General features: G+C 42.8%; 1 protein-coding gene across 10 annotated transcripts in view; it reads left to right on the top strand.

Moving 5' to 3' along the window:
* Positions 1–1,721: 1,721 nt before the first annotated feature.
* LOC110491687 (TERF1-interacting nuclear factor 2) overlaps positions 1,722–14,652 on the top strand; it is a 55,964-nt gene continuing 43,033 nt past the window's right edge. For 3 of the 10 annotated variants that reach the window (XM_036946582.2, XM_090202324.1, XM_021565318.3), the window contains exons 1-6: positions 1,722–1,895; positions 5,881–6,083; positions 8,256–8,360; positions 8,458–8,553; positions 8,710–8,820; positions 9,240–9,366. In XM_036946582.2, the coding sequence (XP_036802477.2) occupies positions 1,871–1,895; positions 5,881–6,083; positions 8,256–8,360; positions 8,458–8,553; positions 8,710–8,820; positions 9,240–9,366 (667 nt within the window). In that variant the 5' untranslated portion in view covers positions 1,722–1,870. Of the gene's footprint in view, positions 1,896–5,880; positions 6,084–8,255; positions 8,361–8,457; positions 8,554–8,709; positions 8,943–9,239; positions 9,367–13,987; positions 14,646–14,652 lie in introns of all 10 variants that reach the window. The other 7 variants (XR_016487185.1, XR_016487184.1, XM_036946581.2 and 4 more) reach the window with 7 other exon arrangements.

Here is a 14,652-nt window from a genome sequence, read left to right as displayed (position 1 = left end):
AAGTATTTGGGTATACCAGATTTGAGTTACAGGGTGTGTTGAAGGATGGTGTCCTGTCCTCCCAGGCTGTTGGCATGGTGCAGGAGCAGATAGTGTCAAAGGAGAAGTAACTTGGTGTACAAAATTTTACTGCAGAAAATGTAATGGCGTGGTGATTTGTAATTGTTTTAATGAAATAGTGGTATATAGGTGTAGGGTTAGTCGGTGGTGCAAATAATTTAAAAAATAAAACATTTGTAACAGGAATAATGAAGAGAATTTAATGTAGGTAGGCCGTGACCAACCTCACACTCCACTAGCTGGCGATGTAAGCACCTTCAGTTTGGTTGCGATCCGCTAAACAAATTTAAATAATAAGACAAAAATAACCTGTAGGTTCCATATTTGGATTATGGGTGGTTTGTATATGGATCGGCAGCCAAAACAGTACTACAGCGCCTGGATAGGATAAAGTTAAGGGCCCTGAGATTGTGTGTGGGTGCCTTCAGGACGACCTCTGTTGAGGCATTGCAGGTGGATAGTGGGGAACTGCCACTGAGGATAAGGTGGACAATCTTGCTGGGCGAGGTTGAAAGGGAGTTCAGAGGGACATCCTGCAGTCACAGCTACTGGGGAATGCTGGGAGCAAGGAGTGGGTATTCAGAGGGAGTACGGGAAGACAATTGGGCAGAAAGTGGTAGAATATGGACTGGGGGAGAGAGAGATAAGGCCGGGAATTTCATTGGGGAACGTTCCTCCGTGGCTGTTTCCGGAACCACGTGTGGATATGATTGAGCGTAGGAGAGAATGAGGTGAGGACGTGAGACGATGTGTGGAGAGATACTGTACATAGATCATCAGTTTTATTTGTTTTTAAGGATATATAGAGATGGTTCAAAGGATCCAGGCTGGGGTGGGGGCAGGGGTGTATATCAAAGATTTCAATGTTAGAGTTTGTAAGCGGTTAACTTATTATGTGTCAGTGTATGCCGGCCGAGTTGTTGGCCATGATTATAGGTTTGAGATGGGTGGAGGAGGGGAATCCACTCAGTGGTGATCTGCTCTGATTCAGCTGCAGTGTTGAGCAGTGTGAAGACGAGCAGGTCGGATAGGGGAGACTTGTTTGTGGAGATGATGGTGCTGTTAATGGGATTGGAGAGGATGGGAGTGGTGGTAGGCTTTTGCTGGTTTCCCGCCCATGGAGGGTAATGAGAAGGCTGATGTGGTGGCTAAGAGTGCGGTGAGGAGAGAGGTGGTAGATATTCAGGTACCGCAGGGAAGTCCTTGATCTGGGTAAAAGGGCTCGATCTTTGGCAAAGGTTGTGCGATGCCAGTAGTAAGGGGAGGCAATTGTACTGCGTACACCAGTCAATTAAGGAAGAGGTGGGGAGTATGTGATGTAGGAGAGAGGAAGTTGTGTGGAGTAAACTACGAATGCCACGTTATGGATGATAGGGAGACATGAAACAGGTCTGTGTGATGAGTGTTTAGTGGCGGAAACAGTGGCGCATGTGTTGATATTTTGTGAACTGTATAACATAGTTAGGGAGAGATTGTGTGAAAGGGTTAGAAGGCTGGACAAGGTTGGGGTGGTAGGGTGGGGAGAGGGAAGTAGGTGTCTAGGGCTCTATTTCACTTTCTTAGAAGAACAGGACTAATGAAGATCATTTTATGTAGTTAGGTAGGCAGTGACTAGCCTCACACTCCAGTACAGTAGGTGGCGGTGTATGCACTTTAACATTGAGATGCGACCCGCCAACCAAATCTCAAAGAAGAAGTAACGTTGTTTCTTCCTGGTTTTATTTGGTAAACTCTGGAGTGGCGTTAGCACATTTTGTTTCCAAAAAAAGCCAGTTAAGTAATACACTACAGTTAACACTGGAAGCTCGACATGCAAAAACATCTTAAGGAAGAAGGTAAATAAAACACAAAACACCAACAAAACAATAGAGCAAAATTGCAGATGCAAATAGCTAGCGCTTTATTTCCATGAATGATCTGTAGTACAATATTATTAAAACCTCTTGAATGTAATCAAAAATGTAATTTACGTAATCGCCGAAAGTCATGATTTGTCATGAGGGCCATAAACGATTACTAGTAATGCTGCGTACTCCAAGAAAGGGAAAAATCTCACCTTACTGGTAAATTTAAAAAACTAAATTGCTGAGGTGTAGTCACTTGTGAAGACACACACTCAAGTACACAGTACAAATATGAAAATAATACATTTTATATTTCTGTATGAATATGGCTTGAAATGTGCCTATTTTTGAAAGGTCTCTTTTGATTACATTTGCCCCCACTGCTGTGAACTTCTCACAGAGCCCCAGCTTGGCTTCCTGAACTAGTTAGGAACTCGCCTTTCATCTCATATTAATATTGTCTGTCAATGACAAAGTGTTTTTTGTTTCAAATCTATTAATTATTTTAGATTACTGTCTATAAATCGTAGGGCTGACACCAATCAGTCGACTGGGCGATTGTTTGGTCGTTAGGCTGTTGGTCGCCCAAGATTGTTAATGCTCGACTTAAACAAATGCATATAGTTGCGCCCATCTCAGTGAACTAATCCATTGCGGAGGCCTAGACTAAAAGCCTATTTATGCTTGATTCGAAAATGTGGTCGGAGGCTCCATAATTGTGGAGGCATGCAGAGGCCAAATCAAGCTCTGTACTGCATCGCCATGCACCTCCCAAATTTTGTAACAATACGGAGGGCTCTGTATAGCTCCGCATTGACCTGATTGGTTGACAGTAGGTGGGAGTGGTACATCCTGTATAATACACAGACTCACTTCCTTGACAACAGCTCTCCACTGCTCCGCGAAGCGCAAGAAGTATGAATGCCCTGACTTCTGCATGGCCAATGTAGACGTTGTGTTGACTATTCGCCCAGATGCACAATGCACTTCTCTCTCCAATTTGTGCATATTTATTGTTTCATAACTTTATTGTGTGAATTGTTTGCATTTGATTGTTAGTGTATATCAATTCCCCATTCCATATATCACCAGTAGTACATTTACTGTTAATTCCTATCATTTCTAATACAATGTTTGTTACTTTGGTTATGGTAATTTCTTTTAATGCATTCAATATTATTATTTCAGCCTTCCCATTCTCACTGTCAGAGTGAACACATTGTTTGCAGAGTGCACAGCCTATGGTATACTTGTGAGAAACAGGTTTTGGTTTATTTCATTCCATTTATGAGTAATGTAAATGTATACATACATTGTCTTTTGTTTTGGAGTGCTCCTGTTAGTGTTGAGTAAGTACACGCATGCATAGATGTAGGTCTATAGGCTACCTGGCCTGCTTGCAAATGTAGGCATATAAATGTAACCATTTGGGGATCTGATAGTATTTCTGATTGGTTTAACACACCACCACTAATGACCTGTCATGCTCTGATCCAGTGGAATCAATGCTTGACTTGGAATGAAATAGGTTCTGGTACTCATTTTGGGTGCTGGTACTGTTTATATTTAGGTGCATGAGCTCCACAATACTTTTGAGATAATATTCTTAAAGAGGAACAGGAGCTCAAGCAGTAGAACATTTGAAATGCCGGTACTCAGCTCCAGTGAGCTCCTGCCCAAGTCAAGCACGGCTTCTTATCCCTCGCGCAAATAGCCTACAGCTGTGTCTGTCCAGAGCTCACTGGCATGGGAAACTCTGAGAGCCCAGAATATTTTATACTATGTTGCAAGTTTGCTAGCACAAGCTTAGGGCCTGACCCAAGTTAATAGGTGATACAATGTTTCAAGTTTGTTACAGACAGGCCATGTGTAGCCAATGTGATTTATAGGATATTTATTTTTATCAGGATATTTTCTACCTGCAGGCTGCAATGTTTTTATTTGTTGGCTTTATGTGGGATATTTTTACATAGTTGTCAATGGCATTAGAAGTAATGTTTTAGGTTTGTATCATTTTCATTTAGATTCGGATAGAATTTTGATTAACCATATGACAATGATTTTGAGGTATGAAGACATCATTATAAATTAAATGAAACTGTGTCACGGAAATTTGCATATCAAAACCATAACTGGCACACAGATCGGTAGAAACGTTAAGATAAATTGGCATTCCACATGAGAAAGGTTGCCGACTCCTCGTGTAGCCTATTACCGTCAACTTCAGGAGAGTAATGGCCGAATCTGCGAAAGCCAGCAGGAGCGGGAGGAGAATAGTTGAGTCAGGTATTTTTTCTTCTTCTGGTTATCTGGATCTCTAGTGCCCTCTTGAGGCATCAAACCGTAAGCTTAAAGCATCATACAAACTCAATGCACATAGTTGATTTTATTAAAACACATAGGGTGTGTCTGCAAATGGAAAAATACATGTATAAACATTTAGAGCAATCAATTGGTCGAAAGAACAGACGACTTTCGATTGACACAATATTTTTTTAGTTGGGGACAGCCTTAGTAAATCGACCTTTGAATATGCTACAGCGACGAAACCACTCTCCTGCTGTGTTATGGTGTAAGGATTCCAGGCATATGCGTTGTTAGTAGCTGTGACGTAGGGTTCAGCCAGGAGTTGGATAGTCGAAAGAGCAAATGAAATGGTGCGAGGGACATCCCAGCTTCAAGTGGTGTCAGATTTCACATCCTGCTTCATACAGGCAGAAGAGACAAACTCCTGTGTCCATGAGACGCAGGGCTACCGCTCAATGTGAGACATTTTGATCTACGGTGTCCACAGATAGATTTATAAGCGGAAATGTAGGTCGGAAACGGTTCCAGAACCACTCAGGTTCCCTAAACAGGGGACTTTACATCAAAAAGTATTTAAGGGGCAATCTGTGATTTTTTTTTTTTTCATTTTTTTTACTTTAAATGTAATAGTGCTGAGCGATTAGTGCGGAGATCGATTATTTTAAAAGAAATCACGGTTTTTGATTTAGGTTGAATGCTGTAACAACACAGAATAAACTATTAATAAAAGTCCCATGATGGTAGTGACTGCCCATTACTGCTTATCACTTATTAACCATCATTTATTCACATTACTTTACTAAAGTATTTCAGTTGTGCATATTATTTGATGATTATAATTTCATTTTAAGTGATCTCTATAGAGCTGCTTCCTATGCAGTCTGACAAAATAACTATTTTGTAGTTCTTCAAAGTAAATAAGACACATTTTTATGAGTGTTCAATACCAATTGTCAATCACTGTGATCATGTATTTTCAGGTGGAGATACCTCGCGAAACAACAGCTGCTCTCTATATCCCCTCATGATCGTGCATTCTGGTCTTTTCCGTAGAAGGCATAAAAGAAACACAGACAAGACAAGTAGATGCACAATGGATAATGGTCATTGTAGTTAATTACCACGTTTTATGCGCTAAACTATGTTGAAAATTGGCATGTTGGAAACTCCCTACGACATTAGTTTGGGCTGTATCTGTTTTATCTGTAGAGAAACTGAAAAACACAAAAAAAAAAACGAACAAAATGGAATTCAAATAATTGAACCGACTTCTTGAAGAATATAATGTATGCCTCATGAGCTTAGTTCAACTGTCGTACTCCATCAGAACCCAAAATAAAAGCGTGTTTTCTTTTGTAAACAATGTAATTGTAAACAAATACTGTATAGCCGCAACACATGGTTAAAACGTATTTTATCATGGCTGGTCAGGCCTTGTATCCGTAGCTCTGTTCATGAATTTGAGTGGTTACATTTCTCCAACGGTGGGGTGACTGCAGATTGCCTCTAGAAAAAGACAATAAATATGATTTTACATCATTTTTTCAAAGCCTTGTTTGACAACAAGAAAATCGATCAAAGATGGCTTATTATTATGAAATGATCTGAATATAAGTATTTTCTAAGGTATTTGTCATCTAGCTAACTATCTGAATTTGTGTTTCTGTAGATGGACCTTTTCCACTGTCGTCTTTGCGTCTTTTTGTTCCTCCACTGCGTCTGGCGTCTGCAGCACTGTGGCAAGTTGTTCAGCGGAGAGACATAATGGACTATGGCTTGGTGGAGGAGTTTGTCGCCACTGTGTTGGAGGTAGTTCCTGATCTGATGAGTTACAGAGAGCGAGTCCAACTCATCATGGGGCTGCGGGCACAGGTGAGAGATGGGACGGATGGAAAAGGAGAGGAGGGATTGGGACACTTGTTCAAGTACAGGGGGGACACTTGTTCAAGTACAGGGGGGGACACTTGTTCAAGTACAGGGGGTGAGGTCACAAACTACATACAGTGCCTTCAGAAAATATTCATTCCTCTTAACTTAACTTCCACATTTTGTTGTTACAGCCTGAATTCAAAATGGATTAAATAGATTTTTTTCTCACCCATCTACACATTAAATTTGGGAGGTATTCAGATGCTCATATTGGCGCCAGGTAGCCTAGTGGTTAGAGCGTTGGACTAGTAACCGAAAGGTTGAAAGATTGAATCCCCAAGCTGACAAGGTATAAATCTGTCATTCTGCCCCTGAACAAGGCCATTAACCCACTGTTCCTAGGCCGTCATTGAAAATAAGAATTTGTTCTTAACTGACTTGCCTAGTTAAATAAAGGTAAAATACATTTTTAAAATAAGTAAATCTCACCCTGGGATTTACAGTATTACTGGCTTAGTACACAAGGGGGCTCCAAAAACGCAAAAAAATTACCAGAATGCTAACAGAATGAGCACAAGTAATAGCGAATTTCCTGGGAGGCTGCTAGCTAAATATGCTAACAAGCTCAAAAGAAAATAAACAAATTTCAATGACAGGCAATCCAGCTCTTAAAGTTATACATATATACACTACCAGTCAAATGTTTGGACACACCTACTCATTCCAGGGTGTTTCTTTATTTGTACTATTTTCTACATTGTAGAATAATAGTGAAGACGGGGTGAAATAACATATGGAATATTGTAGTAACAAATAAAGTGTTAAACAGTATTTATTTTATATTTGAGATTCAGCTTTGCACACTCTTGGCATTCTCTCAACCAGCTTCATGAGGCAGTCACCTGGAATGCATTTAAATTAACAGGTGTGCCTTGTTAAAAGTTCATTTGTGGAATTTATTTTCTCGTTAATGCATTTGAGCCAATCATTTGTGTTGTGACAAGGTAAGGATGGTATACAGAAGATTTGGTAAAAGACCAAGTCCATATTATGGCAAAAACAGCTCAAATAAGCAAAAAGAAATGACAGTCCCTTATTACTTTTAGACATGTCAGTCAATCCGGAAAATGTCAAGAACTTTGAATGGTTCTTCAAGTGCAGTTGCAAAACCATCAAGCGCTATTATGAAACTGGCTCTCATGAGAACCGCCACAGGAAAGGAAGACCCAGAGTTACCTCTGCTGCAGAGGACAAATTCATTAGAGTTGACTGCACCTCAGATTGCACCTCAGATTGCAGCCCAAATAAATACTTCACAGAGTTCAAGTAACAGACACATCTCAACATCAACTGTTTAGGGGAGACTGCATGAATCAGGCCTTCATGGTCGAATTGCTGCAAAGAAACCACTACTAAAGGACACCAATAAGAAGAAGAGACTTGCTTGGGCCAAGAAACACGATAAATGGACATTAGACTGGTGGAAATCTGTCCTTTGGTCTGATGAGCTCAAATTTGACATTTTTGATTCCAACCTCCTTGTCGATGTGAGACGCAGACGAGTAGGTGAACAGATGATCTCCGCATGTGTGGTTCCCACCGTGAAGCATGGAGTAGGAGGTGTGATGGTGTGGGGGAGCTTTGCTTGTGACAAAGTCTGTGATTTATTTAGAATTCAAGGCACACTTATTTTGAATTCAGGACACATTCTGCAGCGATACGTCATCCCATCTGGTTTTGGGCTTAGTGGGACTATAATTTGTTTTTCAGCACGACAATGACCCAAAACACACCTCTAGGCTGTGTAAGGCCTATTTGACAAAGAAGGAGAGTGATGGAGAGCTGCATCAGATGACCTGGCTTCCACAATCACCTGACCTCAACCCAATTGAGATGGTTTGGGATGAGTTGGACCGCAGAGTGAAGGAAAAGCAGCCAGCAAGTGCTCAGCATATGTGGGATCTCCTTCAAGACTGTTGGAAAAGTATTCCAGGTGAAAATGGTTGAGAGAATGCTAAAAGTGTGCAAGGCTGTCTTCAAGGCAAAGGGTGGCTACTTTGAAGAATCTAAGATATAAAATATATGTTGATTTGTTTAACAAATGAACACATCCCATAGTCTCTTACTTGCAGGTTGGTGTACATAATAATTAATAGTATTTTTTTACTCCATCAGCTGGTTCTGGAGTTGTGTCGCACAGATCACCTAGCTGACCCCGACACCATCCAGCCACACCTGAACAGGCTTAGATCCTGTGTCATCACTCATAGGGAAAAGGAGGTGAGTGCTGCTACTCAGTGAAATATCAAGACTGATAACTTTGCTGTTGTTTAACGTTGGCTAGTTAAATTGACTGATTGTTCAATGCTTGCTGTAGATTCCTGATCCAGAGGTGGAGGCATCAGAATCCAACTTCCTGAAGCTGATTCAAAGCCTGCTAGAGGACCCAATTGAGAGGGAACACTTCTTCCAGGTCAGTGTTGTCACTGACTGTGTAGCTGATCAATTATTCGTGACATTTTTCTTTAGAAGGTTACCAAAATGTGAAAGGTATGAATACTTTCACATGCATTGTAGATCATTGTTTTAATTCAAAAGCATGGACATAATGTTCTTGTTTGTTTTCTAGAATGTTTATTCAGAGGAATTCGGCCTCAAGTATGACTCCTCACTGCAGAGTCTGGTGTGGGAGTTCCTGTCTAGGCTGGAGAAGTTACTTCCAACACCAACCCTTCAACAGGTACCATGCTAAGATGTTATTGCCATCATCAGTCTACTTTCATACAACAATCACTGTACAAAGGGATCCTATACAAATCGGTTGGTAGTGGTTGGAACAAAGGTGACAGTGTTCCACTTTGGGTAAGTAGGCTTTATACCTATTCAGAAAACATACTTTCAGTAGTATAAGAAGAAATTGGCTACTTTCAAATGGAGATAGCCCTCAATGCCGCCACTGCAAAGATGTGCCCTCTATCCAACGCTATGGGTTAAACCAAATGTTGAAATTATATAAATGCCAAATGTCTATTCATTGGATCCAATTATGGTAGAATGCAACATCCATAGAGAGATATTTCTATTAACTGGTTTCATATAAAATATTAATTCAGATGATATTATAGAAATGGGGACCATTGCCATTCCTCTTTCCATTAGACTGCATCTTGGTTTCTACCTGACCCTTCTATCCTGGAGGACTGTGTGCAGTTTGTGTGTCACCCCGAGCCTTTGAAGACCCTACTCCAGTACCAAAACAACACATATGAATATGTGGACACCAACGGTAAGAGCTATGTTACTCTGAGCTTTAATGTATGACATAAAAATAAGCAAATTTGAACTCACTGTTCTATATCGTGGAGTTTTGCTCCTAGTGGTTTACCCCGCTGCCTAGGCAGCGAATAGCCTGAGAGAAGATTATGCACACACCTGCAACCAATGGGAGCACAGGTGTCCCTATATAAAAGGGACGCTTCCCCTCAATCAGCCTCCCATTATCTTCAGCGACTTGAACCGGACTGAAGAAGCCGAGAAGATAAGTCTCAGGACGAACCCGCCGTCGATTTCGAAGTATCAATGTTGTCCATCTAAATGAGCACACCGGTATTTACACCCAACCCAAAAGCTCTTTTAAGAGCTCAGTGTCACTGCTCCTCTGTGGACTCACACAACCTGTGTTTCGTGTGCTTAGGGTCACAGCACGCTAGGAGCAGCCTCACAAATCTCCCACAATGCCCTAGCTGCGCCCTCCTTTCTTTAAAGGAGAGGAAGCAGCAGTGGGCATTTTTTAGGGAGGATTTTCCTCTAGAGGACGCAATGTCAGCCTCAGTTTCTGAGGCATCATATGATTGCACGGCTTCTGGAGATGACGAGGATGTTGGTAGGTGCATGGATGTTTCTCCGGAACACTCCATTCCATTCCACTGACCGAATTTGGGGAAAAAACTCCCTCAGGAGAGTGCAAGATTTTTCTCATCCTTGTGCGAGGACAAGGTGGACTCTGACTACTCAGCAGCCCCCTCACGTCATGGCCTCTCTGCGCTCTTAGTTTCCAGGGCTCATTGAGAGGGCTGCGAGCCGGCTAGAGCTCCAGCTTCCCCCCCCATTTCCCCCAACTCGGAGGTGGATATGATGGAGGGCGGCCCCTATTCTCGGCCAAGAAGGGTGGCGGAGCCATTGGCTCCTGCCATGCCCTCGCTCAGAAAGTACGTGGAGGGCTCATGAGAGTCACCTTTGACGGCACTCGCGCCGGCCAAAGCTTATATCCCATTCACCAGAGTGGACAGCAGACGAGTGGGAATTTCCCAGGGGATCCCCAGGCTCGAGAGCGCCGTGGCTGCGTATCTCGTCCCGGGTTCGAGCTCCTGACCCTCGTCCAAGAAGGCTTCTCTACCCACATCAAAAGACCGACTCACAACGCAGCTGGTTGAGAAGTCCTTTGTACTCGGGGCCCAGGCGGTAGCAGCACGAAATAATATTGCCCTCCTGGCAGCCTCTCTGTCCCGTCTCACTACGGGTAAGACTGGGCTGTCAGAGAAAGAGACAGAATAAGAATCACCCAAGTGTCGGCTGTGTGTGCGGGGAGGTCCATGGCCACTATGGTGGTCGCGGAACGACACCGCTGGCTGTCTCTGACAGGCATGAAGGAGACCGACAAAGCCATGCTGTTGAACTCCCCCATCTCTGACGACAGCCTCTTCGGAGTCACCGCCAAAGAAGCGAAGGAGCGTGTTGGGAGGCTGGATTAGGAGAGGAAGAAATTATCTAGACACCTGCTGCTGGCAGGACAAGCTAGATTGCTACCCAGAGACCCACCCAGGTAGACCTGGGTCTAGTGCCAGACAGCGAGCCCGGCGACAGATGACAACAGCGCTACGAGAGTGGGCCCCACCCCTCCTGCAGCGCCGGAGAGAGCAGCCGGCCCCGCCAGCAAGAGAGGTGGTCGTGACGTCACCCTGGCTGCACCCTAAGGGTGTCCAGAAGAGACGTCGGCCATGACGAGACGAGGGGGAGAGGATAGAGGAGAGCACATAGCCCTGTTCGATTGTGCCCACTACCCCCCCCCCCCCTCCCCACCACTGTATAGGGATGGAGTAGCCGACATGTTGTTTGTATAATAAAGACTGTTCCAATTGACTTTTGTCACAAGAGAACCTCTTTTCCATGACAACCAAAGAGTTTTGTGGCTGAGGTTTTAAAGAGCAGCCTGGGGCGTTGGTGAAGGGTTATGCCATCCAATTCCATTGGACTCCTCCCCCGTTTTTGGGCGTGGTGGAAACAGTGAGGAAATCGCCAGAGAAAGTCGCCGCTCTCACTGCAGATATTATGGAACTGTTGGCGAAGGAGGCGGTCACAGTAGATCCCCGCGAGCAAAGGAACAACGGGCTATATTCGCCCTACTTCCTAGTGCCAAAATAGACGGGGGGGGGAATGAAGCCAATACTGGATCTACACATTCTCAACGAGAGTGTAGCCACAGGGCCCTTTCGAATGCAAGAAGGTTTCATCCGAATCACACAGTGATGGCGCATTCGGTCATGACACTCTTGGGTCTCATGTCGTTATGTCGTCTGAGAAATCAGTATGATATGTCTTCTAACCATGGTTCAGTCTGTACTCAGCAAAGCGGATTGGAGGACTTGAACTAAGTGGAAAAACTGCAGGACCGGTGGACTGGTTTCCTTCAGGTCCGCTTTTACCTGTTAGGGTGACTATGTGACATGACTCCTGACTGAGAGATCAATACAGTAGAGGTCATGTATTCTAACCTGCCCACAGGTCTATGACTATGTTTGGGCGGAAGGATGAGGGAAATAGTTCCTCAGTGCTGTTAGACCAATCATTGAATATTGACAGGATATTGAAGTATCATCTATCTGCTGGTTCAGGTTAGTAAGGCTCATAGGCAGATAAACAGAATATCTGGCTATTCAAACCACTAGGAGCAGAGCTCCCCCATGGGGCTCCGCCCCACTCATAGAATTGGAGTTACAACTGCGGTAACTATCGTTCACTACTATATCATATAGAGGTCAACCGATTATGATTTTTCAACGCTGATACCGATACCGATTATTGGAGGACGAAAAAAAGCCAATACCAATTAATCGGCCAATTTTTATATATATGTAATAATGACAATTACAATAATACTGAATGAACAATGAACACTTATTTTAACTTAATATAATACATAAATAAAATCAATTTAGTCTCAAATAAATAATGAAACATGTTCAATTTGGTTTAAATAATGCAAAAACAAAGTGTTGGAGAAGAAAGTAAAAGTGCAATATGTGCCATGTAAGAAAGCTAACGTTTCAGTTCCTTGCGCAGAACATATGAAAGCTGGTGGTTCCTTTTAACATGAGTCTTCAATATTCCCAGGTAAGAAGTTTTAGGTTGTAGTTATTATAGGAATTATAGGACTATTTCTCTCTATACCATTTGTATTTCATTATCCTTTGACTATTGGATGTTCTTATAGGCACTTTAGTATTGCCAGTGTAACAGTATAGCTTCCGTCCCTCTCCTCGCTCCTCCCTGGGTTCGAACCAGGAACACAACGACAACAGCCACCCTCGAAGCAGCGTTACCCATGCAGAGCAAGGGGAACAACCACTCCAAGTCTCAGAGCGAGTGACGTTTGAAACACTATTAGCGCGCACCCCGCTAACTAGATAGCCATTTCACATTGGTTACACCAGCCTCATCTCGGGACTTGATAGGCTTGAAGTCATAAACAGCGCAAATGCTTGACGCACAACGAAGAGCTGCTGGCAAAACGCACTAAAGTGCTGTTTGAATGAATGCTTACGAGCCTGCTGCTGCCTACCACCGCTCAGTCAGACTGCTCTATCAAATCATAGACTTAGTTATAACATAATAACACACAGAAATACGAGCCTTAGGTCATTAATATGGTCGAATCCGGAAACTATCATCTCGAAAACAAGACGTTTATTCTTTCAGTGAAATACGGAACCGTTCCGTATTTTATCTAATGGGTGGCATCCATTAGTCTAAATATTCCTGTTACATTGCACAACCTTCAATGTTATGTCATAATTACGTAAAATTCTGGCAAATTAGGCGGGCCAAACTGTTGCATATACACTGACTCTGCGTGCAATGAACACAAGAGAAGTGACACAATTTCACCTGTTTAATATTGCCTGCTAACCTGGATTTCTTTCAGCTAAATATGCAGGTTTAAAAATATACTTCTGTGTATTGATTTTAAGAAAGGCATTGATGTTCATGGTTAGGTACACCTTGTAGCAAGGATACGCATCGCATCGATTATATGCAACGCAGGACACGCTAGATAAACTAGTACTATCATCAACCATGTATAGTTAACTAGTGATTATGATTGATTGATTGTTTTTTATAAAATAAGTTTAATGCTAGCTAGCAACTTACCTTGGCTTACTGCATTCGCGTAATAGGCGGTGGGTGTCCTCGTGGAGTGCAATGAGAGGCAGGTGGTTAGAGCGTTGGACGAGTTAACTGTAAAGTTGCAAGATTGAATCCCCCGAGCTGACAAGGTGAAATTCTGTCGTTCTGCCCCTGAACGAGGCAGTTAACCCACCATTCCTAGTCCGTCATTGAAAATAAGAATGTTTTCTTAGCTGACTTTCCTAGTTAAATAAAGATGTAAAAAATATATATATTCAACGGCTAAATCGGTGTTCAAAAATACAGATTTACGATTGTTATGAAAACTTGAAATCGGCCCTAATTAAATCGGCCATTCCAATTAATCGGTCAACCTCTAGTATCATATAACTGCTGGTTGTTTATTATCAATGCCATAAAAAGACATTGGTTTGTGTCCCTAAAACTAAAAAAGATGAACCAGGGTTTGTTTGACATGGACTTTCCTCGTCTTCCTGTCTCAGCTTTATCTTCGGTCGACTACATCCTCTCATCGCTGTCGCTCTCTCCACTAAAGACAGTTGTGATCTTTCCAGATCAAACTGACCCAGAGATCAAATCAGAACCCATGGAGGAACCTTTGCCATATGAACATATGAACATTCAAAGCCCAGCCTCATCTGACAACGATTCAGAAATGCTTTCTTTGTTGGAGTCAGATTACGTGAAGAGCGTAGAAGGAGTGCATTCAGACGGACATTTGAATGTTGAGATTTTGTCTTTACAAATTCAAGGTTCAGAAGAGGTGAGTATACACAAGGAAACTACTGAGGGAGACCTTAAACACGAGACAGTTGACAAAGAGTCAGCAAGAGAGAGAGAACAAGATGGCGCTTTTCACCAACCTCAAACTGACAGTGGGCTAACAATACAAAAACCTCACAGCATCCAACAGAAAGTGCAGGACAGTTCTAGTTTGTCAACTTCCTGTCTGCTCCGTCAGCCCACGGTGCTGCTGCACCGACTTGACATGACTGATATGCCGTTACCTGTGTCATCTCCAACATTGAGGAGAAAGAGGCTTCAAATTAAAAAAGGGCGATCCCAAGGACAGAGAGCGGGATGGGTCATATCACCAGAAAGTAAGAGGAATGCCAATGGACAGCCACCACCAGAGACTGAGTAAGAA

The sequence above is a fragment of the Oncorhynchus mykiss genome, chromosome 16, assembly GCF_057628025.1.
Source record: "Oncorhynchus mykiss isolate SJ-2025 chromosome 16, ASM5762802v1, whole genome shotgun sequence".
NCBI lineage: Eukaryota > Metazoa > Chordata > Actinopteri > Salmoniformes > Salmonidae > Oncorhynchus > Oncorhynchus mykiss.
This window is presented reverse-complemented; position numbering and strand designations above follow the sequence as displayed.